Consider the following 27,627-nt stretch of genomic DNA (forward strand, 5'->3'; position numbering starts at 1 on the left):
ACATTTCCTTCCCTATTGGCTGGTCTTTGCTATGACTTTCAGCTTAAGTGAGTTCCATGTTGACCTTGTCTCTTACCACAGTTGTGGACTCATTCATGACTGGGGAGACTTAGAGGTCCTCAGCATCCTCCTCCTTCACTCAGGATCCCACTCTGAAAAGAAACTGCCTCTGAGGGTCCTTCTGCATTTTAGAAATGCTCTTAGCCCCGATTTGTACTGAACTGCCGAGGACAAACACAACCACCCATCCATCATGCACAGCTCACAAGGCTTCATGTTTATCTACATTTATATTACATTGTACTGTATTATATTGTTAATCTCTGAGAAACACAGGAAGTGCAAATGGTGTTGCCCTTCTAAGCATAGCACATCTCATGCTCTCCCACCCTGAGGTAATCACCCCTCTGGAGCAACATTCCCTCACCCAGGTTAAGGACCCTTTTGACAAGTGTCCATACACAGTACACAGTATGTTTTTTTTTTATAGTTTAACAGATGAGGATGCCTTTTCTTCATTTAACTGAGAAATGAAAATGTTATAGCTTTTTCTGTATACTATGATGTACAAATGTTCCTTGCAATATAGCTGAATCACAGTAACATTTCTGCTACATCATAGATATTTTCTCGGAGCTTTTACATTTTTCATCAGCACTTTTCCAGCATGTAGAACATTAAGTATAATCACAGTGATATAAAGTAATCAGCTCTTTTGAAGTGATGGCTTATTCTCCAATGCTGGGTCTTGATTCATGGGATAAGACCAATTAATATTGATAGGGCGAGAGATGAGGGAGGGAGGGAGGGAGGGACAGAGAGAGGGAGGGAGATAGAAACACCTGAAAGAAATAATAAAGATGCAGTGATGAGAAGAGGAAGAGCGGCCAGCCACCCCTGCTGTAACTAAGCACACAGACATGACTCTCACTGGCACAGACTGAACCTGTACTAATGCTGTGGGCCTGAGGTCGTGGTACTCAGATGGATGCTCATCTACATGCTAGGGGTCCACTTACTCATTGGTGTAGGTTGCTCCCAGTGAGAGAGGAAGAAGGCCTAGACACGTAAGATCAACTCTCCTCTGGAATTCCTTGAGAATCCTGAGGGGAGCTCCAACTTAAGGGGACATTTGGGCTTCCAGCTCAAGTGTAGAAGAGTTTAAAGGAAATGGAGAAGAAAGGCTAAGTAAAACTTCCAGTTCTTCAGTCATACCATTTTATGATTAGGAAGCTCACCCTTACATGTTTAACTTAGGCCGTGGTGTACATATTTGTGCCTATGTGTGAGCATGCACCTGGGATGTACATATGTATATAAAGGGTGGTTTTAATAGCTACTATTGGAAACATGAATCTAGAGATAAGCTGAACATATGACCTACCATTACTCCATACATGACCTCCACTGTGGTGAGAAAGATCAGGTAATTCTTTTCATGTCACAGTCAGAATGACTCTCTAGTAGCTTGGCTAAGAGTGCTTTCAGCTGTGGATGAAGCTATGCACCCATAATTAGAAAGCATAACTTCTTTGAAGGGTGGCCTCCCATAAACCTGGATACTTCTGTGTGATGCTTCCTGCCATGGCCTCCCTGGAGCTTGGTGTCTCCTTTTAGGGTGAAACTTGGATGAGCTTTCAGGAAAGAACATTTCTTCAGGGATGGCATTGAACTTCATGCTGAGATAATTTGGTAAATTTGGACAATAACTACTTCATGAATACTTTGGCGAGATTTTTTTCTGAAAGGAAGAAAACACATGAAAACTAAAAGTGTAAGAAAGAAATTGTTTGGCTTCCTCACTTGAAAATAATAGCTATTTATTGCTAATATATGTATTCCAGCTTTTTATATAAATATTTTGAAGTAAAACTATATATTTAATCATAATTCCTAAGTTAACTCTATTGCCTTTGGTATTTGTTTTCTTTTAGCATAATGAATTTCTGTCTTAGATGGGCTAGAAGCATTGTGTGTGTGTGTGCGTGTGCGTGTGTGTGTGTGTGTGTGTGTGTGTGTGTGTGTGTGTGTGTGTGCGTGTGTGTGTGTATGTGCATATATATGCAAGTTGTGAGTTTTCTCCCATTTTTACTCTCCCTTTATTTAGTGTGATGTGAATCCTCTTGGTCTTGCGGCGATGAATAAATAAGAATGCTGGAAATTTCCTGAGTGATGTAGGCTGTCCTCCATAGAAATCTTTATAATTAGACCCAGATTAGATGCCTCAAGTAAAACCTAAACAAGTCAAATAGCTGCCTTAAATATTACTAGGAAGGTGGTGGTCTGCTTATGTTCCATTTAATCAAGTATGACCTCTATTAGTATGTACTACTCTGTAGATATCTTCCTCCGAGTATTTATTTTTTAATTTGGGGTAAGGAAAGGAATTTGGACTATGCAGATAAAAAGCCGTGAACTCCCATAAATTATGTGTACAGTCATTGTCACTACTATTAACACTTTATCTTCTATGTACTGTATGTCTAATGGCACTGCCAAACTGTGGTTTCCTCTTTCAGTCATCTACACGGGTTTGACCATGTCAAAATCTACCTCTGCTATTTGTTTTGGGGGTTATCTTCTGGCTTCTGACTTCAACAATCAATTGCAGCCTGCTTCTTTTTGAAACATTGGAGTGATTTGGTAGCACATAAAAGATTTCAACTCTAAAAGACAAGTACCATTTATTATTTTTCTTATTAATCTTACGATTATTAATCCAGATTGCATTAAACAATGCAGCTGGAAAGTCAAGTAAAGCCATTACTTACATGTAAAAATGTCATGTTCGAAGTACAGCCAATGGGAATTGACTTCTGGCCTAATTCGTTAGTATTCATGTCCTACACTAAAGCGGATCACAGAGTTTCAGCAAAGCTATGATGCACACAAAAAAAGTAAGAATCTATTAGTGCTAAAACTTCTGTCAGAGTTGCAAAGCAGGCTTTAATGCAGAGATCTGGAATGAGGCTGCCTCCTTAAAAGGATGGAGCAGCACACTCAATTATTACTGGTTGTTCATGGGAAACTGTGAGTGCCCATTCCTCTCTAGGAACTGCCATCTCCAACCCATGGGGGTTGAGGTCAGGATGACCAGGCACAAGTACCAGTAAGCCAGCCCCAGATGTCACTGATGACCCCTGCTTCACTGCATTGTTGAGAATGCTGATTCTCAAGAGGAAAAGGATATCCTATGTCCTGCAGAAAATTTATATGGCAGAAGCAGAGGAGGGAAAAGCCTGATGTTTTTGTTGAATCACCAGGATATTAATTTTTTTTTTAGTACCACCCCCCCCCAGGTCTACTGTCTCCTTTAAAATATCACCTTTTGCACTGAACACTGTAATGACAACTGTGTTACCTTCTTTCTGTGGCTCTCAAGCCCCTCTGCCTCCTGGCCTCACTTACTAGTTACCCATGAGGTCTATCCCATGTAGCTCACAGTTGCTGGTCCATTCTCAGATCCAGTGAACACCCTCAACAAATTTCTGCTTAGGGAAGTAGCTTAAAACTGTGCCATAGTCTTTCTTCGGGCTTTCTTTGCTAGACTAACATCCATGGCATTCAAGTAACCTCTCACAGTGGCCACCCTAATAGAGAAAGATATGCTACTATAACAAGATTCCAAAATCCAGAGGTTTTGATCAGACACTCTCTCACACAGTGCCCGAAAAGTTGGAGTAATTAGACATGGAGGCATCAGCCTTTTAGCACAACCTAGTTCCAGGGTGGCTCTCATTGGTGACTATGGTTGGTGACTATGGTTGGGTGTCAGTCTAGAGAAGACAAGCCTGGAAGTACATATCCATTTTATTGGAGATAGTTTAAGAACACAGGTGTATAAAGCTACAAAAGAGCCTGGGAGATAATAGCATTCAGTTTAGCACAGACGTTGGAATAAAGTAAAGGGAAGGGAGTTGGGCACACAGCTGGCAGAACCGCCATTACCCTTCTGCGAATGAATGAGGCCTCCTTTGCTTGTCTGCCTGTGCTGCCCCTCACCTCCCTTTCCTGATGACAAGAAAGAGGAAGATAGGGAGAAACAGTCTGAGTTGAGCAACTACTTTGCTAATTTACTGGGAAGAAAAAAATTCCTATATGGTTTTAATTAGTTGAGCATGCTGTTAAAACAGCAACAGCCAAGTCATATTCAACATCTTTTTTAAAAAATAAAAATAAAAAAAACAGCAATGCATAGTTCTGGGCAGCATCTCAGTAATGAGCTACTATTATTCAGATAAGTAGGATGAGATAATGTTTACATGTGTTTTAGTCTCAGAGTATAGATAGTTCCTTCTGAATTTTATGTTATTCTAGTTTATGTAAAAAGTATATGCTGAGCATCCTATTAACAGTAATACTTAATTGCTAGCAAGCAAGCAAATTCAACAGCAATATATCAAAAAGCACAGTAACATAACCTCAAAAGAAAGACCAATTTTTATTTGACTACTTATTCTTGGGTGTCTACCTAAAGATGATCCACATTTTGTAAGACCCTTACATTCCAGGACCCATAGGAGAAGACAGAACTAGAATCCACAGTCAACTCTACAAGCATGTAAATTTAATATTATGAGCACAGAAGTACCGTAACTCCCTAAGGGTTTCAACATATATAAAAATAATTCCTAATGAGTGAGGGCTCTAGCTTGTAGACTGTTGGTTCCTGCCTGTCTGTTCTGAGAAATCCTATAGTCCAGCTATAGCTGAAGGTCTGAGCTGCAGAATCCTGGTGGGTGAGCCAGAACATTTCCATGTTGGGTCAGAGAAACAGAAATGCCCCTCAGCCCATTTTCATCCCTTGTCCCTCCAAGGCCACCAAGTCTTCCCTGCAACCGTATTCTAAGGCGGAAAGAAGATGCTGTCTCCAGGCTGATTAGTGCTATCCATTAGCCTGTGTACAAAGCTGTTTTCAATTTCAGAATATTTTTGGCCTTCGCCAGCTTTTCCTTAGCAACAGAACACAGCGCCCCAGGAAGCCAGAAACTCGTGAGAAAGCTTAAAGCATCGATTTGACAGCACTAAGAAGTACCTGGGGAGCCTTGAAAATGTGAAATAACGGTTTATTCCTTCTCCTCTGGCTTTTGGTTTGGCAATTGTCCTAAAAAGTAGTTGGAGAGAGATGGTTTCTGTACAGAATCAGTGACCCCTCAAGGATCAATGCTGGGGTAGCTGGCGGGAGCTTTTTGTGAGGCCAGAGGGAAGGGTGGAAGGTGAACATTGCCACTGACCACCTTTGATTGGTACCAAATACCTGGTCATCTGAAAGGTGGAAGTCAGGGCAGCTCTGACACAACCTGTTGGTTCTTGCCTGTCTATTCTGAGAAATCCTCTTCTCAGAATAACACATAGAAAGAATATAGTAGAAAGCTATAAACATCTTTCTACTGTGGCAGAGAGATTGAGGGGTTTTTTTTGGGGGGAAGGGGAGCTTATAGCTGACAGGGCCCCTTCTTCTGAAATTCTTTCCTGAACCAGAAATGAACAACTGCCTTAGAGTAATTGCCATGTCTACCCTTTTGCCCTGTGCCTAGCCAGCCCTTCCTGGAACACTGATACTGCAAGAGCAGCCTTACCATTTCAGATAGTGGCAGTTTCCTCAAACACTGTCCAAACCTTTATGGCAAAGTTGCAGAGTATGTAAATTAAAAATTAATCTTTTTCTGAGTCAGAGTATATTTTTCCCTAAGATCATATGATAAGTGAGCTAGGCATGGATGGCATAAAGCCAGATGAGATCACTGAAGAAATAATCTGAGTTCACGAATGGACTCAGGCCCCTGCAGATGCTGGTCTTGGTACACAGGCAGGAGGATGGCCATGCTGCATCCCCAGCCTGTAGGTGCTGGTCTTGGTGCACAGGCGGGAGGTTGGCCCATGCTGTATCCCCAGCCTGCAGGTGCTGGTCTTGGTACACAGGCAGGAGGATGGCCATGCTGCATCCCCAGCCTGTAGGTGCTGGTCTTGGTGCACAGGCGGAAGGATGGCCGTGCTGCATACCCAGCATGTCTTGCTGTGAGTCCTTGATCTTGGTTGCAGCGAGGCTTCTGCTTTTGAAAAAAATGACCATGCTCATGTCTTAATCAAGGAAGCTTGGACTTTGCCCCTTTAATTTTTCCTAGTATGAGTGTTTTTCATTATATATTAAAGCCTAGTAATGTATACCTAGAGAAATAATAGAATATTCTGGACATTATTGTAGGTAAGCTATAGTTGACCTTAAATGGCTTAGTTTCTTCTTAATTGCTTTATGAAATATACTGTATCATGAAGACTACACACTTATTAGCAAGGTTTAAATACACCTTCTTTAAATTATGTCTTTAATTTTTTGAGATTATAACATAATTAAATTATTTCTCCCTTCCCTTTTCTCCCTCCAAGGCCTCAACATGCCCTGCCTTACTCTCTTTCAAATTTATGTTTTTTCTTCATGAATTGCTGTTATATATACATAAGTATATGTACACACACACACACACACACACACACACACACACACACACACACATATACACATTTTCCTAAATACATAGGTATAACCTGCTCAGTCTGCATATTGTTACTTGTATGTATGTTTTCAGAGCTGACCATTTGGTGGTAAATAACCAGTTTGTGTGTTCTGCCCTGAAGAAGGCTGTTTCTTCCACTCCCAGCATCCCTTAGTTGCCTAGAGTTCTTGGTGTAGGATTGAGGCCTTTTGAGCTGGCACCCATCCATGGTAATATTTCTATTGTTGTTGTCTTTGTTCACCTCACTTTTAGATCATTTTGGTGAGACTTTATGGTTGTAGCTTCTGACATTCCTAGGTGACACTTATGAGGTACATTCATGTCACACATACCTTGTTGGTAACTGGCAGCTCTCTAATTGGACTTATGATCCTCTTAACAAGAAGGATAACCTGGCTCTCTTCTGTGCTCTTCCCTTCCTCCATGAGGTACACACACCTCTCTTCTCTCTCTTTCTCTGTCTCTCTCTTTCCTATCTTTATCTTCATCTCTCTATTATAATAAAAAAAGAGGGATAACCTGTATGTTACCAGAAACCTAGCTAACTACACAGGGCTAGTGAGGTCAGGAATCTTGGAGTAGAACCTACAAACCACCACTTTACTAAGCCAGCAGTCTCTAACTGCATTCTAAATATTTGCTCTTGTACCCCCAGATAAGTGAATTCCTCACCTCTCATCAAGGAAGCTTTGCAACAGAGACAATTACAGAAAAACCACAGTGAACTGAAATGCAGAGTTGTAGAAACCCATCACAATGGGAAAAAAAATCTATAAGTCCTACACCTGAGACGCAGGGAGCATTGTGAAAGAAGGGCCAGGAAGATTATAAGAGTTAGAGGAGCAGGCATCAAATCTCTTGTTTAAACATCAGAACATCTGTTTGCCAGCCTTCTCTACTTTCCTACACATGCCAGTGCCCTATGGAAACTCTGAAGAAGGCAGACTGGGCACAGTGGGTGAAGCTTGTTTTATCTTTCTGTAGTGTCTGGGAGTAGATGCCCATGTGTATCCCAGGCTCAAGCATATAGTATACCAGTGGGCCACCTGGAGCTAACATACAAAATTTATATAGATCTTGGTTTTCTGTGATTCAGAGCCAAGGGAAATTGGCATAAGTCTCTGAATTAAGATTGGAAAATTTGGGGCATGTTCAGCAGATGAGGTGAATCCAGATCTTGTGGCAGCTTATGCATGAATGCACTGAGAATTTTAGTTGGCTCAGAGTTTCTTACTAGTATCTGAGAGTATGTTTTGATCACATCAAAATGGCTAGAGCTAGTTGAGGATGAGAGACTGGTGACTCTCATCTTGATCAAGGGCTCTCTGTCTCTTCAAGGCTGAGCATCTGCAGAGAGTTTCCACATAAGTTCATGTCTGAAAAGGTGACATCCCAGCTCTAAGATCCTATAATTTTGTGTGGGAAGAAACAGTGCATACTCCCCAAAGGCCAGTAAGCCAGAACCCATTACCCTTTGAGTTGTGGAACTCAGCATCTCTCTTTAGCTTTAAGTGGCCCTTGTTGGTTTTCAGCATTACAAAGAATTAAGTAGATCCTTTGTAACAGTGGAGCCATAGGTTTGATCCCTTTTCTCACATCCAGACTACAAGGCCCTGGAGTAGCTCTACTTTCTCCTGGAGAATTACTTATATTTACACACTCCCCAGGGAGTTGTTGATGTGCTGAGGAGGGTATTGGCTCCCTTGTAGCTAGAGTTACAGATGGGTGTGAGCAATCTTACATGAGTTCTGGGTTCTAAACGTGGGCCCACCACAAGAGAACCATCTTTCTAGCCGCTTCATTTGATACTTCTAATATGACAGAATGATGCCAGGTGCTTTCCCTTAGTTACTTCATTTAATGCTTACAATAGTGTTAAAGCCAATAGAATTTCCCCCATTTTAAATGTGATAGCAGTCCTTGGCCTAGTTGTTGACCATTCAATATGTCAGGGCTTCTAGGGGTGGAAGAGTCATAAAATTAAAACTTGAAATCAGTAAGTTCCTTGTCAAATGTTTTAATGAGAATAGACTGTATAGAACTTTATGCAGAGACATTTAAAGAACAGAACTAATTTCACAAGCATGTTGTGTGATCAGTCAGGCAAGCATACTTAGTGGTTAATACTAAGAAGAGAGGAAGTGAAGGCCCATAACTAGACAGGATAGAGGGAAGAGAAGTGATTAGATGCCAGAATTGTGAAATGCATTGTTCAGAGAATGGTCTTAGTGTTACTGGGATGCCAGATAGTCAGTCTTGTTCTCCATTGAAGGAAACCAACCTCCCTAACAGGAGTGTGTGAGCTTGTGTTAATATTGTGAGTCAAATGTGTATGTGGAGGGTGTGTGTGTGTGTGTGTGTGTATGTGTGTGTGTGTGTGTGTGTGTGTGTGTGTGTGTGTGTGTGTGTGTAATTACCTGACTTTATATATAAGTAAATTGCTTGGATGATTCTGGTGTCTGTGTTTCTGGCAACATGCAGACTGGTAAGGAAAATCGAGGTTTATGCTCCTCCAAAATTTGAGATAATCTAAGTCAACTTGCCATCAGTGAAACTTCTCCACAACTCCAATCATTGAGTGAGCAAAGTTCCTTTAGTGGTTTGTTTCTTATACTTCATTTAGTCACCTGAACCCTTAGGTCCTGTGTTCTTGAGGTTTTCCATGAACAACTTGTAAGCAACTTATAGAGGAGAGAGTTTATTAGGGGTTCGCTTCCAGTTTCAGAGGGTTAGTTCATGACCATCATGGCAGGGAATATGAAAGCAGGCAAGCAGACATGGTGCTGGAGCAGTAGCAGAGAGCTTACATGTTGAGACAACCACAAGACAGAAAAAGAGCTAACTGGAATGGCATGGTCTTTTGAAACCTCAAGCCCTCCTAATGACACACTTCCTTCAACAAGGCTATGCCTACACCAATAAGGCCACACCTCCTAATCCTTTCCAAACAGTTCTACCAACTAGGAACCAAGCATTCAAACATGTGAGCCTATGGTGACCATTCCCATTAAAATTACTACAGTGTTGTAATTAAGGTCAAAGAAATCTGAGACTAAATTTCTTTATCAGGAAATTGAATAATAAAATTTATGACTAACCAAAGTAATACCAGGTTGTTGCTTACTCTTTTATATATTTCTTTAATTAAAACAATTATGTGATAAGGTCTTGCCATATAGCTCAGACTGATCTTAATGTCATGATCCACCAGCCTCACCTTTCCAAGTATCTATGATTATAGGGATGTGCCACAATGTTCACAATGTTATATATATATATGGGGAGAGAGAGAGAGAGAGAGAGAGAGAGAGAGAGAGAAGGGAGAGAGATTGATTGATTACATATGAGGAATGAGTTGGTCACATGAAACCTTACCCACAAGTTCAAATGTGAAAGTGGAGTTTTGTAGAGGCTAAAGACCAGATATAAGCTCATGAGCCTTCCAGGCTCTAGGAACTATGAGTGCTGAGGACATAGCAGTGACTAAAACAAGAGACAATCGCTGTCTTTACAGAGCCCTCACATAAATAGGAGAGAAAGATAGACAGGGCATTACATAATCATAATCACTTAAACATTTTGACTGTTCACTATGTGCCAAGAACTCTTTCATGCTCTTTTACATGTAGTAACTCATGTGGTTCATAATAATGGTTCTGTTATGTAGGAGTTATTCACTTCAGTTTTGAAAGATATAAATTGTTGCAAAGACAAATTAAAACTTGCCCAAGGTTATGTGGCTGGTGAGGGGGCAAAGCCAGAGATCAAACTTAGTATCTCCCAAGTCTGAGACTTTGTCTTTCTCTGCACTGACTTTATGTGGAACACATCCAGGATGGGTTGTGCTGTAGATAAAGATCAATGTGAGTGACAGTATAGCTTAGGGTACAGCTGCCTTTTGTTTTTAATGCGATGTTAGAGTTTTAGTTCCCTAAGTGTTTTTTTCTTCATGAACATACCTTCTTTTTCTATTAAGAAACTTGGGCACACAGCAGTTGATTGAAAGAAAATGTGTATGTTATTTAGCTCATTTCTCAAGGATGGAAATTGTTTCTAGAGACCAACAAGAAGTGTGTTGAGTGGCAATTATATGTTTGCTCACTAGCAACTGTTGCCAAGTTCTACACTGTTGGTCTGAGAATCTTCAAAGCATAGCGCTTACAATACACCATCACATTTTCATCTAACTTTTGAAGGTTAGAAGAAACTGGAAATAGGTGAAATATTTGTCAGTGGTAAACTACTGCTTTTCTTCCCCGTTGCATTGCTTCAGGAGCCTCTTCTTTGCAGTCTCTAAGAACTCATTCCTGTGACACATTAAAGCTTTAAGATTGATGATTTACGCCCACAGTTTAGATGGAAATGCCAAGTGGTTCTAGCTGTTAAGTGCCCTTAACAGTTTAGAGCTGCTGAATGCTTCGTGATTGAGCTGTACCCATGAAATCTTCACAGTATGCTGGCCCAAACAATACCTGAAAATGATAATACCAACTGATGTGCCAATGTGAATGGGAGAAATCACACAAGGTCCTACCCCTAGATAAAAAGCTACAGACAATTACTGACTTTTGAGAGAGGGAGAATCTGTCTTCTCCCACGCTGATCTTCTGATAGGAGATCCAATCCCAAGCACTCAGTCCTAAACACATATACGTATGAGCAACACTAAATGAACTCAACAGTTGTATATAAATTTATGTGCATATATATGTATATATGTGTGTGTGTGACAATTAAATAATAATTAAAGAAAAAGGGTCATGAATTTGAGGAATGTGGGAGAATACAGAAGGAAGGAATTACAGGGAGGAAAGAGAAGGGACAAATGATACAAATACTGTATGCATGCATAAAATCCTCATAAAAATCAGTAAAATAAAATAAAGTAGATCCTACTACATAGGTCTGGAATGCTTTAAAGTTTCCTAGGAAAATGGTAATAGACATTTTGCTCCAGTCCTTCATGTCTGCCAGTATAAATAGATGCCATTAGAAACTTGAGTGGGTAGTTTCAAGTCTGGACATCCATACAGAGAGAAGTCACCTTATTGATGAGGTGCTGTGTGTCTCTTCTCTTACAGGGCTGCTTGACAACACCCAACTCACCATCCATGCATTCTCGGTCCCTAACACTGGGTCCCTCCCTCTCACTGGGCAACATCTCTGGAGTGTCTATGAAGTCAGAAATGAAGAAGCGCCGAGCCCCTCCTCCTCCAAGTCCTGGACTCCTGGGTCAAGACAAAACATCGGAAAAGGTAGGGGAATGCTCCTCTCATGGCCAAAGCATCTTTTCAGTGACCCAGTTAACTCCACTGCAGATCCTTGGAAATGCTGAATTCTTTACTCTTGTAGTTTTACCAAGCTGTGTTCAGAGTGAACATCTGAGCTTTATTTAGAAGTCAAGGTGCGACGTCACTCTGTTTCAGTTACTAAGGTAGGAAACTATTTTGGGGTCTTTGGTTCTTAAGGACCCAATGCTTGTAGATTCACATGTGTTTTATTTTAGCACTGAAGTTTTGCGGAGTGTCAGAGAGATTGCGTATGAGAAATTGCACAAATAAAGGTACTTCAAGAAAACCGGAGCTTGTGAAAGAGACAAATTGCACAAATAAAGCTACTTCAAGAGAGCCGAAGCTTGTGAAAGAGACAAAGTGTGTAACCAAGATGCCTCAAATTATTCAGACTCACAGAAAAACTGAAACTTCATCATATTAAGTTGCTTTTAATATGATACAGAGTTCATTTCATAGGCCTGGTATTTAAGAAGCCCACTTTCTGTTTGTCTTAAGAGCAGTGCAAAGCCTTCTAAGGCATTGTGTCATTAGATGTTGCGCTGAAGATCACATCCTCAGCAGTGACTTACCTAGCCCATGGTTTCCACTGGTTCTCTTTCCTTCAGCTACCTGCTGATACCTGGAAGCCTTACTTGAAATGTCAAGCCCTCTCTTCCCAGGAGTAGGGAACCATGTGACTGTATAAAATATAATATTGTTTTCTGACATTGCTGTTACTCATAGCTAACTGCACTCGAAAAATATTAAATAAGAAGTTCTAGAAACAGTTTATATATTTAACTCCCTCACTCCTCTGAATAGCATGATGAAATATCAGTCATACTCCATCCTGCTAGGAAATGAGCCATCCCTTTGACCAATGTATCATATTGTATGGACTATCTGTCTGTCCGTTACTAAGTGGCTATCTAGGTTATGACTGACTGCCATGGTATTACAGTGCTATAGGTCACATAATTCTTATTTGACTTAATTGTGACTCAAATGTGAGGAATAGTAATTTAAACATGAAAGTGGTTGGTATTTGCCAAAAAGAAGCTTTCATTAAGTGGAAAGGTGAAACATTATTCAAAGTGTATGTGTACACACACATACACACACACACACACACACACGGAAGCACAGAGTATAAGTCTGTTTGTGTGTGTGTGTAGTTTGGTACTAAGGTTTCAGGCATCTCTAAAATTTGTGTCCTCTGCAGGTATTGGGGGAGGGATTAGCTACTTCTCCTCTTTTTCAAGCTCTAAAGGAAATACTGGAAAAAAAAACATGAAAATTTATTTTTCTAAACACATCCTCAATGAAGTGTGGAGATCACCTCTTGGGTACCTGAGAGGGACTCATGCTTTTGGCTCTTCCAAGCTGTGCATCATCATCCATGTGCTAAGGTGCAATTTGAGAATGAGGATGGCTTTTTCTTCACTGGCTGCTTTGTTTCAGCTGGCTCTGCATCCCTTCTCCTGGGAGAAGAAAGCGTACCCTGAACATGAGTCATGCTGAGCATCTTTTGCTCTCTGATGGACTTCACACCCTCTTTTTTCCTGATGCCTTGGCATTCCTTATTCTGCCCCTGCTTCATGACTCTCAAGAACACAGACAGTCTGTAGGTATGAATCATTTTTACATTAGTCATAACATGGCTTTTTCTGAAAATATACTTATGTATACTAGAAACAATGTCCATTCCACCAAAATTTGAGGCTTTGCCTTGGGTCTTCATTACAGTTGCATATCACTGTGATGGGGTCCTGACATCTTCCTTGACATGTATTAGTTATAGTTTTCATTGCTATGAGAAAATATCACCCTAAGGAGGGAAGGGTTTGTTTTGGTTTGCAGTTTGAGGATACAGGCCATCGTGGCAAGAAAATCATAGCAGCAGAAGATTGGACATCTGTTTACATTCCATCAAGAAGCAGTGAGAGATGAGAGAATACTCAGCTCTCTTTCCTTTTTATTCAGTCCATATCTCAGTTCATCAGATGATACTATCTACACTCACCATGGCTCTTCTCTGTGTTAAACCTTTCTGGAAATGACATCATAGACATAGCCAGAGGTAGGTTTCCAAATCAGATCAAGTTGACAATGCAGACTGGCCATTACAGCATCTTTATCATTCTGTCTGTCTGTTTGTCTGTCTGTAGTCTTGCCCTGTAGGTGTCTTTATTTTTTCCACAGGCCTTCTTAACCTTGCCTGTCAGAGGCCACATCTGACCCCTATAGGCCCATACTCATTTCACTAGAAATGTATCTCAAAATCCTACAATACAACACATTTTAGAAGATGTTCTAATGTTTTTTGTCTCAAATACTCATTTCTTTCAAGATTTCTGTGATGCTGCAGCCATGTTCTGATTAAAGGAAATTTAGTCACAGAGGTACATCTGTTTGTTCCACACTTGATGAAATGATGTAGCCACTATGTGTAGCTGTTTTCTGTGAGCATAGTTCATCTCTTTAATCAGTTTAGATTCTGTACTTTTTCAAAACACCCAGGTATATTGATAACATTAGCCATTTCCAGTTACTCCCAAGACATCTTTTTCGTTCTAGTTCAGATAGATATTTCTTTAATGATAAAAAATATGTATTCCAGGAGCAGGGTTATGTAAACACTTTACTTCAATAAGAAACTTTAATGTGATAGAACATAGATGGTACATCAACATTTCAACATTTTCTTCTGTACAAGGATGTTATGTTTTGTTTTTCTGAATTTAATTTAGTTACTCATACTGGATATTCTGCTGGAGCAGAAAAACATATAGTAACTGGAGAATTGGGAACTTTAAATGGAAAATAAACAGTACATTCTCCCCTGCAGAATGAACAGAGTTCCCTCTGCAGCAATAAAAGCTTCTGCTGAAATCTGTTTTATTTGGCACAGAATGAGTCGAGAAATTGGTTGCTGGAAACCATCTTCCTTTTTAATTGTGTGAGTGAAATACAGATTGCATTTAAGCTCTTCCAATGAACATGCTTCTTTTTAAAAAGAAATATATTTTGTTATTTACCAATTTCTGAGAAAGGAATCCAAAAATCTATGTTGTCCTGGTTGTTGGGAAGAACATCAATTCCTTTTAATGAATTTCCTTTCATCTAAAGATAAGTTGTTTGTTTGGAAACCTTATTTATATGTAGCTGCTACTAAAACCAAAATCCTGAATAAGTAGAAAATGTTTAGTTTCAGGATTTGGCCAGCTTAGGAGGATACTTGGGTTTTCATCTTTACATGTCTCTCTCTTTTTTTTTTTTTATCGACTAGGTGGCAAAATTAAAATTTTACCTGTCAGTGACTTAAAGGTAGCATAATTTTGCCATGTTCTGAAATTTAAAAAAAATTATTATGTATCTTTGACTAGGTTAAATACTCATGATTTGGTCATCTGTATTTAGGTTTGAAGGTAATTCCCAAGAGATGTCCCTGGAGATGCTTTGGCTGGAAAACAAGCAATGCTACCTTTACACAAATCTCCGTGTAGAGCATTTGAGAACATGAGTGGGAACAAAGGCATTATCTCTTCAGGAGGAGGATGGTGCCTCTCTTCAGAGCCCATTGCTTTGGCCACAGCATCTTGACCATTGACTATATTATGGAGAACTTTCAGGCAGAGATAACATATGATGTAGGTCATGCACTAGGTACTGGGCCAGTATTTCTCTAACTTGAACAGACACAGAGTAGGATTGTAAACACATGTTCTAAGCCTTATTCTCAGAATTCCCATTCATTGAGTCTGGGAGGAACCTGAACATTTTCATCTCACCATGTCTGTTTTGCACTTTGCAAACTACCACTGCATAGAAGACTGTCTCCCCTCAGAATTCTGACTAATCGATGTTACATATGGAGAAAGTCTACAGCAGAAAATTTATCTCAACATGAACAAATATAATACCACAAAATAATAATTATTTACTGTGGTGATATTGTGTTCCCCAAAAATATTGTGCACCCTAATAAACTTATCTGAGGTCAGAGAACAGAACAGCCACTAGATATAGAGGCCAGAAAATGGTGGCACACACACCTTTAATCCTATCACTTGGGAGGCAGAGACCCATCCAGATCTCTGTGAGGTTAAAGCCACACTGGAAACAGCCAGGCATGGTGACTCATGCCTTTAATCCCAGGAAGTGAGCCTTTAATCCCAGGAAGTGATGACAGAAAGGTATATAAAGGCATGAGGACCAGGAACTAGGACTGGTTAAGCTTTTAGGCTTTTGAGCAGCAGTTCATCTGAGATTCATTCTGGATGAGGACTGAGAGGCTTCCAGTCTGAGGAAACAAAATCAGCTGAGGAACTGGCAAGGTGAAGTGGCTGTGGCTTTTTCTGCTTTTCTGATCTTCCAGCATTCACCCCAATATCTGGCCTGGGTTTGATTTTATTAATAAGAACTTTTAAGATTCGTGCTACATCTTACAATTGGCTCCACATAGCCATTGATTCCATATCTGTAGCTATAATCAACCTTGAACCAACATAATTAGAAAAATATTGTGTCTGTACTGAATGCATACAGTCTTTTTTAACATAGTCCCCTAAAATATGATTTCTATAACATTTATGTTTTATTAGGTAATCTAGATGTAATTTGCAGTATATAGAAAGATGTATACATATATATCATATATGCAAATGCATTCCCATTCTGAATAAGGGATATGAACAGAATTTTGTATCATTGTGGATACAAAATTGATACCAAGAGACACCTGTAAAACTACCATGAAAGAAGTTGAGACCTAAAGCTGTATTTCAAAATTCAAAAGAAGTGCACACTGGGACCTGAGGAATATTCATCAAGCAGAAAGGAAATATCCATTTTCCTTTTCTTGCCTCCTGGTTAGGAAGTCCATGTTGCATCTCCCACTTGCCTGATGCTGTGAAGGCTTTTCCCAAAACCTCAGCTCTACATCCGATGGGATTTTAGCTTGCTGTACCTGTCTTTGAGCCACAATTTATGTACTGTCTTCAGCAACCTGCCCCAGGGAGAATTGTTTTCTTTCCATCTAGCCAGGGCTTTCCCACTTGGTTTGCACTTGTTTTATGCAAAGCAATGACAGATTATGAACAAATGCTCAGTCAGACACATGCTTGACTGAAATCTATCCCCAGCTCTCTCTTTGGTCCCCAGTGCCCTCCTCTGTAAAATGAAAACAATGAGCAGTGTTGACAGGAACATGTTGGAATAGTCAGAATGAGGGACCTGCGGCAAGATCCCCTGTGTGCCTATGTTCCTAAGTGTGCAAAGTGTACAAAGGAGGTGCAGGAACAGCTCTGTGTGAGGGTGAGGTCGGAGGATGGAAAGGTGTCGTGAGAGAGCTGTAGGGTCTAGCCACAGTTAGACCATGTATCCTTAAAAATCAAATTATTTATAGCTACAAAGTATCAGGTATATGATAAAAGTGTCACCGTGGGACAGATTTTATGTGCTAAACAACTCTGGTATCTTTTCCCCTCTTAGTGATATTTTTCCTTCTCAGCTTTGTTGATGTAAAATACAGTGCTTTCTGACAAGGAAGAAAGAAATCAGTTTGTTCTGAGCCAAATATGAGTGATGATGGCTTGGGAACATGGTTTCTAGTTGCCCCAAATGAAATTGGTCACATGAACTTTTAAGAGTCATAAAACAAAAGAACATCATAAATCAATGCATTCTGCAAATACATTGGTGGGGATGACATCGGGTAAGTGGGTACAGTGAAGTGGAAAGTGTCTGCTATAACTTTAAGATGCTGATGAGGAAGCAAGTGAATATATTCCAAAAGTTTTATCTAATTGTCAAAAGAATGTTAGGTCAGATGGGGTAGGTGATGCATGGCTACTGATAGTACTAATGTAGCCTAAGGTCGGCTCTCCATCTGCAACATTCTAGTTCTCTGCTATCTGGAAATTCTCGTAAGCTAATCCATCTTGTGAATCTTCAACATAGATGTGGCTCTTACTATTATTTCTAAGTTTGGTTCTTAACCACAAAGGACAGACTCACTACCCACTATTCCATACCTTCAGAGAATTATGAAGAAGGGGGTCACCCTTCCTTCCAAGTCCTGGTCATCAACCTGGGTAGAAAACTGTCAAGAAGACATTCTTCTCCAGGTGACTTCATTGCCCAGTAAAGACTGCAACACCACCCTCCACCCAAGGCCTGCTGACACCTCATTTCCCCCAAAGCTGTGAATAATATCATAGAGAAGTTCATTTTGCTCCTTCATTTCTATCAATTGATTAGAAACAGCTAGGAGAAGTTCACCAGTTAATACTGTTGTCTAAGTTCAGTTATCATTACCCACAAATACATAATGAACAACTATTCTTCCTTACGTAAGTATATGGTTATTATGTACCTACTTTTATGCCTATCAAACTATATATCTCTTCTTTTATGATAAAAAGGAAAATATTTTAAAGCTATTGAGACTTTCTCTTATATTATATTATTTGAAATGTTTTATTCTAATGCTCAGCATCCCAAACTTCCAACGTGACAGGGATTTTTGATGTAATCTTAGGCTCATTGCCATAGGGATTCAAAATAGCAATGTGGACTACAAAAACAAAATGGTGCAGGCCTGTGCTATGAACAGGTACTAACATCATCCAAAGTAAGGTTTTCTGTGATGGTGTTGCTTATTTGTTCAATAAATACTGGTGGAAAGCAAGGATCTGCCCCAAGACCAGGAATTGCAATTCATTGTTCTCATGCTTCTGTGAAGCATGCACATGGAAACATATTTCATATCGTGAAGATACAGATTGATCCTAGATGTTAGACACTTCACTTATAACATCTCTACTTCTTTGATTTAGTGGTTAGAATATTACAGAAAATCAAAAACTGCTGAGGGCACCCCTGAAGGAATACTTCCTTGAGAATTGAAGTATCTATCTTACTATTAAACTGAAAGGCTGTTTCTTCTTGTTGTTTGTTTGCTTGTTTGAGAAAGGGTCTCATAGCTTAGGCTGGCCTCCAGTTCACTCAATATATGTTGGGCCAGTCAAGGGTAGTCTTGAACTCTTGACCCTTCTGTCTTCACCTCGAGTTTTGTGACTACTGGCATGTCTCCCACCACACTCAAATTCAGGGATTTATGCATACTAAGCAAGAACTCTACATCTTCAGCCCTAGAGGCTGATCATCTTTTCTTTATGAGGCATAATTTGGTTTTTAGTAACAGTATTTTAATGCAGTCTTGACCATGGGGGTCATAAGAAAGAGAGTCACTGTGGAGGAAAGATAAGATCAACCTAAGAATGTGGACGTGGCTTCTTTAAAAGGACGCTGTAGAAATGAAGACGTACAGAAAAGTATAGGCAGAGGGAGTACAAGGGAGTGTGGCGTTGTAAAATATTTTGTCTAATATTTGAAGAAGGAACAGGAATGGGGTGAGGAAAAGTTAGACTTTTTGAGTTAGAACTCAGAAGCGTGAGCAGGGTTAGCAGAAACGCTCTGCAGGCAAGGCTCCCAAGGTCACCTCTGATGGCATGGTGTTGTGTCTGCTCTCCAGAGAGGTCACCTTGGCTGAGGTGGGCTGTAGGATCTCGGGTACTATGGAGTCCCTGTAAGTTTGTCCAACAGGACTAGCATGGCTACTGGGAGATGGTTAGTGATATCTATAGAATCTGGAATAGCTAGAGAGGTGGACTTCTGGTTTAGCCTGTGGAGGAACATCTAAATTGCATTCATGGAAGTGTAAAGACACTCCCACTTTGTGTGGCACCATGTCATAGCTGTCATTCTGGACTATATAAATGGAGGACAAGAAAGCAGACCCTTATGTTCATCACTCTCTGCTCCTGATTATGGATATGATGTGACCAGCTGTTCTAAGATCACACGTTATACCCTTGAACTGGGGGCTGAAATAAACCTTTTCTTTTGTGCTGTTGCTGGTGGGTGAAGTTTTATCACAGCACAGGAAAAGAAACCAATTCAGCTGCCTTCTCTTGTCATTCTATATTCCCTTCCTTGATTTCACTTTTCTCTTAGCCCTCAACATACAGGTTTAGGAGACAAAGCAATTTGTATCTTTATTCACTAATATCTCCAGTATATCACATAAGAAGTACAAAGAAAAGTAAAACCCAAAAGGCCAAGCTGGTTGTTGTGGCAGACAAATCATAGATATATGGATGTTCAATGGCAGTACTTTCCTGTGACTATGGGGCAGTAAAGTCCCCTTCGCCTAACTGGCCCCAGGTCTCATAAACATAATTATAGTTGTTTAATAACAATTCATCTTTTGTCCAAAGGCCTTTATGCTTACCATCTCATATAGCCTAATAGTTGTTCTGATTTATAAATAATGTACAGTTACTGTCTTCATTTTACCAATAAGGCCAATGAGCTTAGAAAGAAGAAATGAGGTGACAGGGCAGCGGCCATACCAGTCAGTGACACATTAGAGACTAACTGCTGTCTTTCTTACATATAACCATTGGAATTAATGCTGCTTGCCTCACAGAGCTATGTAGCTGTCAATTGGCTGAGTGAGGAACATGGTGGGGTGAGTCTGATTTGCACCCTTTGCCAGCTCTGACACTGGGGAGGCAATAGACCAAAGAACATTGTGCCACTGAGGTAAATGGCCTTCACATGGACCTGCCTGACAGGGAGATGCTGAGGGTTAGGGCATGTTTGAAATGGAAGAGATTACTTATTCACCACTGGCAAGGAAAGCCTATGTTTGCTGTCTGAGGGTCAAACAGAAAAGACAAGGCAGTTCCATAAGTGCTGAAGGAAGATTGTTTTCTTGCTCCACATGTCACATCACTCATGAGTTTTTAAGAAACAGCTGCTTCCTGCTGTCAGGGCAATGATCTTTCTCAGTAGCTCACTCCATTTGTCCTAGAGGTAAAAGTACTAGAAGAACACTTGGCAGAAACAGGTTAAATATCAGTTCACCTCCTCATGCATCCTTCGTCAAAAAATTAATTTGGACTGGCATGAAACTGATGAGGGATACAGGACTGTTGAGAGAACAATTTTTTTATGTGTGTGGGGGTTTTTTTGTTATTTATTATATTTGTGTTTTAATTTTACACATCAGCCATGGGTTCCCCTGTTCTCCCCACTCCCGGCCGGGCCCCAGGGGAGTCTTGGCCCTGGAGGAGATGGGAATGGAGGGGAGGGGCTGGGGAGAGAACTATTTTAAATAAATGTATTCAACTGTCTTAGACTTACTGGTTTCAAAGTCTATGAATTTTAAGAGTTTTGAAGCCCATATTAAGCTTATATTTTAAAAACTATTTAATTAGAATATTTAAATGTATATGAGAACTAATGAAAGACAAAAGGCATAATATAAAAATGAAATTCAGTGAAATGAGTTGAATGTGTAGACATGTGCAAAACAGCTCATATTTAGAAGCATAGCATTCTAAAGCCATTACTGTAGATATAGCCAAATAAACTATAAATATATCTACCAGTATAGCTGAAATGTGATTATCTGTGTATTTTCTGAACTGCTGGTTTTATTTATTGACTCCATACAATTTCCAAGTCTGTTTATGTACTCATATGGTATCAGAAACGTCACAAACCTTGTCAGAAATGAAGAATAAAATAAGTAGAATTCTTTGGACCTAGCCAAACTGTCTTTGAGTACACATTCTACAAAGAAGTGTGTTATTAATCTTTAAATGTTCCAGGTGTTAAGTTTATCTGTCTTTTTAGTAAATGAACCAAACTAGCACAAAACTAGTTATTTGGATTTGTTAGGATTCTGTTTTGAATGGATACCCTAGTAGAAGCTCCATTTGTATCTAAAATGTGGAAATATAATGCAACGTTCATGGGAGCATGGAACAGCTTTTTAAAAAAGTGTTGGGACAGTGGAAGTGTGGAGATGTCTCTGGTGTTTGGGAGGCTTCCTTCTTCTCTGGAGATGGAGAAAGTGAGGGCAGACACTATTGTGTTCAGCGGCATGGCGGAAGACAGGCTCTTTTCCAACATAAACATCCCGAAGAACCTGGGCGTCTCCCTTCCACTGCAGAGCCTGGGAAAATAGGCCACAGAGGAAGTTCCTCAGTGGAAACAGCAGGGCGGCCATACTGAAAGTGCATTGTGGAAGGAAATGGTAGCTATTTTAGCTACTGGACATCTACCTTTTGTTTATAGATTCTTTCCTCTTTGACACTTGCTGTGAAAGCACCAAATGTGGCTTTGAAAGAGATTAGATTTCTCACCTATTTTTAGCTATCTTAAAGTGTGGCATTTTAGAGAGGCTTTCAGCTAGAATCAAAGTAAAAAGTGCCATGCCCATTTCCCAGTGGGGAACAGTTTCCTGGGCAGTGGAAAAGGGAAGCTGGACTTCATGTTCTGGGCACACTGTTTCATTTTCATCATTGGTTTTGCCCGTCAGCCATCTCAACAGAGAAATAGGTGAAATTGTGGTTCCATTATTTCTCTTAACTTCACATCTTCCCTCTTTAGTGTTTATTTTTATTTTTAATTATATATGTATGTGTGTGTGTGTGTGTGTGTGTGTGTGTGTGTGTGTGTGTGTGGAGTTGTACTTGTTATTGCAATTTCCTGAAGAGTCCAGAAGAGGTCATCAAGTCCCCTGAAGCTGGAGTTGGAGCTACAGGTAGTCGTGTAGTGCCCAGCATATCACCAAGCCATCTCTCCATTCCTGTAACTTTTTATATCTAAGAATTTTCATGACTCTTTCCAGCTACCTTGATAATCAACATTGGAAAAGTGAGTTTAAGAATACAAATCTGTGCTTAAAACTTGAAGTGAGAAGTACCCTATATCCTTTCTTGAAGGCATGATCTATTTTGGAAGCTGAACCCAAGTGCTGAGTTACCAGGATTATCTTGTATTAAACTTTCTTTCTGGACACGGGTGTCTCTGCTTTGGGTTTGGAGTAGTTAAATAACCTCCATGTTTTGAGACTTTTGGTTTATTCTTCAACCAATCTTATGAAATTTTAGTGTCTGTGACATGTTTACTTTTTTATATCAAAGGACGGACCTAACAAATTGAAGAAGCAGCCTGGGGAACTCAAGATATTTGAAAAGAATATTTCTAATAGGGGTTTTAGCATCTAGAATATATAGATAATTTAGAATTTAGCAACAGCAAACATATTGAATAACAATAAAATATTCACAATACAGTTGAATAGGCATTTTCAAAAGAAAATATACAGAGACATGTGCATATGAATAGATGTTCAGTATCACTAATCACCAGGGAAATGCAAATAAAAAAAACACAGTATGAACTCATACTTACAGGGATGACTACTATAAAAAACAGAAAAGGAAAAAACAAAATGCCGAGAATGTAGATAGACTGGAACTGGTGTGTTCTTTTGGGGAAAATGGGAATGGTACAGCCTCTATGGTGAAAAATGTGACAGTTATCAAAACATCACAAACTGGCTCCTGTCATAAATCTCCTTCTGGTATGTTCCCCAAAGATTTAAAAGCATGGGCCTAAGGAGATATTTCAACACTCATTCTGTTCATTGTAATCAATAAGGGAGAGTGACCCCAATGACCCATCAGTGGATGAATGATTAAGGAAAATGGAGTATACCTGTATCATGAATTATTAATTTTAAAAATGGAAATAGTTCTGATACCTGGATCAACATGGATGAACTTTGAAGACATTATGCTAATTGAAATAAGCTAGCCACTAAAAGACAAATACTGTGTGATGCCATTTATAGAAAATGCCCAGTGTGGTCAAGTGTATAGATACAAAAAGTAAAGTGATGTCTGTCATGTGTGGGGAGAGAAAAGAATGGATGAGTCCTGTGAGGAGAAAAGAGTTTAGAGGACTAATTGTATAGCACTACCATTTATATAAAAATGGTTAGGATGGTAAATCCCATGTGATTTTTACAATAAAAACAATGATTTCAACACTTCCTTGAAAAGGTATAATCTTAAGCAAAATGCTTTTACATAATTATGGGAAATACACATTCCAGTGAAAGAACTTACATGTTTTTGTCCACCTTTCTTGTTCTCTGTGTATATTGTTCCTTTTGTCAGCACAACTTGGATCACTTCTTTGATAAGTGTGTGTTTTAAAAAGCTATTGTTTTCTTTCTGTTTTTGCACTCCCATAGTTAACGTATTCGTTTCCACATATATACATACATACATTTGTACACGCACTGTGGGGTGTGTGTGTGTGTGTGTGTGTGTGTGTGTGTGTGTGTGTGTGTGTGTGTGTGTTCTGCCAAAAACCCTAGTGCAACAGGAAACCTGAAAGCATGTTGTCCATTTTTGCTGAGGTACCTACAATGTATTAAGAAGTCACAGCATGGGCTGGAAAGATGTCTTAGTACATAAAAGTTCATGCTATGCAAACAGCAAGATCTGAGTTTAAACTTCTAGCACCCACAGCTGGGCACATAGTCTGAGCATCTGTAATCCTAGCACTCTTTCAGGGATATGGGAGGTGGAGATAGAAGAATTCCCAGAACCTAGAGTACAAGCTACTCTGCTTTGTACAATAGAAAAACCACAAAGAGACCTTGTCTTAAACAAGGCAGAAGATGAGGATTAACTCTTAAGGTTGTCCTCTGAGCTCTACGTATGTGTTGTTAACATTTGTAAACCCATCTTCAAGCACATAAATTCACACACACACACACACACACACACACACACACACACACACACACCATAATACACATCACACACATACATGCATGTACTTACACAGTGACATGTTGAAATTAAATTTAATAGTTTAGAGGTACTCTTTCTCATCCGTGTATTTTTACAACTTTGGGCAAGTCATTCAAAAGAACTTAATAATCAACATTTCTGACTTCTGTTTCTATGAAGTAAAATAACCTGTCCACATGACAAAGAGCCTTTGAAGAGCCCATGTGTTTATTAATAAGACATGTAAGAGTGCCTTAAAAATCAGGAAGTGTTTTCACATATGTAAATCTCTATAAAGATGAATACTTTATGTAAAGACCTTATCATGGGAGCCATTTGGAGGCCTTCTAAACAATACTAGACTTGTGGAAATCGTCACAGACCTACTATAGCACTCTTGATCTAAATGGAATGAAAAAATTAAAGGTATATAGTTTTATCCTTAGTACAATTACTAAATCAAATGAGCAAAAGAGAAGAAAAATGTTAAATACAAAAGTAACATTGGAGCAAAAAAGGAGGAGGAAGAAGAGGAGGAGGAATGATGCCTTCAAGAAAGAGCATGGCTAAAGTTGAGGGTGGACAGGGTTTGGATGGACCCACAACAATCATGGCTGCCTCTGGAAATTCCACACTTCACAGTTCAAGAACTCACGGCGTTGGTCAGAATGCAAGCAGTAAAACAGCTCTTCCAGAATTCCCTCCTGGGTTTAAGCCTGACAGATAAAATTGTAAAGAAAGCTGGCAGCCTGTCAAATGCTTATGTTTATGAAGTTGGCTGTGGGCCAGGGAGAATCACACGATCTATTCTTTGCCAGTGTGGGTGAACTTCTGCTGGTTGAAAAGATTGTGTATTCATTCCTGGATTGCAGATGCTTTCTCATGCAGATCACAGAACACTGAGAAGTGTCCCTGGAAATATGTTGACATTTAAGATAGGGAGGCTTTTCCAGAGAATCTTGAAATTATCTCTTTCCCATGTACCGAATATTATTAGAGACAAAGAAGAGATCAGAGGTCAGACTTGGGAGAATCAGGATTCCATACATTTTGTGGGCATAAGGAAATTTATTCTGTATTATAAAATCACAGAGGAAAATGGTAGGTTGCTTTTTCTATTGTGATAAAACACCATGACCAAGACAACCAAAGTTAATAAAGTAAGAAAAAAAATAAGACAACCTGTAGAGGAAAGTATTTAATTTGGGACATGTGGCTTCAGAGAGTTAGAGTCTATGATTGAAGAGCAAAGGTATGGGGGCAGAAACAGCTGAAAGTTTACACCTTGATCCACTTTTCTCTCTTAGAAGGCAGAGAAAGAGAGAGACTGGGAATGGAACATCTTTTGAAACTCCATTAGGGTGTCCATCCCTAGTAACACCCCTCCAACAAGACCACACCTCCCAATCCTTCCCAAACAGTTCTGCCAATCTGGGACCAAGTGTTCAAATATATGAACTTAGGGTAGGCATACTCATTCACACCATTGCATTTGTGTCTTTGTAAGTATCCATAGCTGTAATGAGATCATGAGTATATGAACCTTTTCAGATCCAGAAGACACTATTTCTCAGCGGTCCTTCCTAACATCTGGCTCTTTAAATCATTCCACCCCCTTTTCTGCTCTTGACTAAATGTAATACGATTTTCTTCCTTCAGATACTTGCCACTGTGACTTCCCTGCCATGATGGACTATACCCTGACACTGTGAAAATAATAACTTGTTTCTACCTTAACTTGCTTTTGTCAGAGTATTTTATCATAGCAACTAAGGAAGTTGGTTAGAATGATTGTTTCCCTCAGCTTCTATCTTTATGTCTTTAGGGTGGGGTGATTATTTTTGGGTGGGGGAAGATTTTGAGATAGGGTTTCTCTGTGTAGCCCTGGCTGTCCTGGGACTCGCTCTGTAGACCAGGCTGGCCTCAACTCAGAGACCTGCCTGTCTCTGCCTCCCAAGTGCTGGGATTAAAGGTGTGGTGTCAGAGCGATTCTTAATCATTGTAACCTTAGATATAATACTCTTATTATATGTCCATGTAAATCTTTGGTGAGTTACAGAGAGGGAGGGAGGGAGGGACAGAGAGAGGGAGAAGGAAGGAAGGAAGGAAGGAAGGAAGGAAGGAAGGAAGGAAGGAAGGAAAGGAGGAGACAAAGGAAGAGAAAGGAAGAGAGGGAAGATAAAAATAAAGAACTCAGTCCTGGCTTAAGATGGGAAATAGGGAGAGAAATTAGACTTAAATCCCCATTTAAAAGCTGAGAACACATTTGTATTTTGTGTTTGAGCTTTTTTAAAAAGTCGTGTAAGAAGAAAATACTTAATAGACAACCTCAGTGTTATATTTTAGGGAGCATAAAGAGGAGACAATAAAGGAGACTGAGCCAAATCCTTTAGGCAAGAGAGTTATTGATGCTACAGGTAGAATCTGATATATCCAGTTTCATCTCACCCATTCCTACACCTTGCAGGCCCAGCAAAGTGGTTTCTTCTATGGTTTGCAGGGGAAGGAGAGAGCTTTCATTTCTGGGAAGCAGGTCTGGTTAATGTGTTACCTATGCCATGTGACAGAGGGCCATGGAACATGTGTGACTTACTCTACATGACAGGATTTACTCTTCTGGTGGGTAAGGAAATGGGGCTTGGTTAATGTGTGACCCATATTATGTGACTATATTCTTGGTGTCTCTGATACCTAGCCAGTAATTTTGTTCTTGTCTCGCCTTCTTTACTTAGGGGAGTTGCCTGGATGGTCTTGGTTTGCTAACATTTAGTTTATTCTCACAACACTCTGTGAAGAGTGTCCTGTGTTTTTCTTTCTTGAATTACCAAAGTCTGTGATGATAGATTTAGTGTTCCCTGCCAGCATGCCTACACCCACATATGAAAATGCTTTTTTAAAAATACAATGTAGACAACCAGAGGAGCACTCTGTTGACCTATGGCATACGTGTTTACTTAGACTTTTTCCAGCCTTCCAAAGGAACCTACAAGTAAAGCAGAGCCCCAAATTATCACATAGATCCTATATTTTTCATGAAGAAAATGCAGAAACTTTACAGCCATTTAACAGCAATAGATTATAAAACTCTTTGTTTTCATTTCCCCACACTTTGGGGAAAGGTAGATAGTGTGTGCTTTGTTCAGATCCTGGAAGGCTTCCTACTTCAAGGTT

General features: G+C 39.8%; 1 protein-coding gene across 4 annotated transcripts in view; it reads left to right on the top strand.

The window, feature by feature from the left end:
* Nucleotides 1–27,627, top strand: part of Cobl (cordon-bleu WH2 repeat protein) — a 232,127-nt gene that overhangs the window by 114,234 nt on the left and 90,266 nt on the right. For all 4 annotated transcript variants that reach the window (XM_036201372.1, XM_036201374.1, XM_036201373.1 and 1 more), the window contains one exon: nt 11,597–11,770. In XM_036201372.1, the coding sequence (XP_036057265.1) occupies nt 11,597–11,770 (174 nt within the window). The remainder of the gene's footprint in view (nt 1–11,596; nt 11,771–27,627) is intronic.

The sequence above is a fragment of the Onychomys torridus genome, chromosome 10 (genome assembly GCF_903995425.1).
Source record: "Onychomys torridus chromosome 10, mOncTor1.1, whole genome shotgun sequence".
In the NCBI taxonomy this organism is placed as follows: domain Eukaryota; kingdom Metazoa; phylum Chordata; class Mammalia; order Rodentia; family Cricetidae; genus Onychomys; species Onychomys torridus.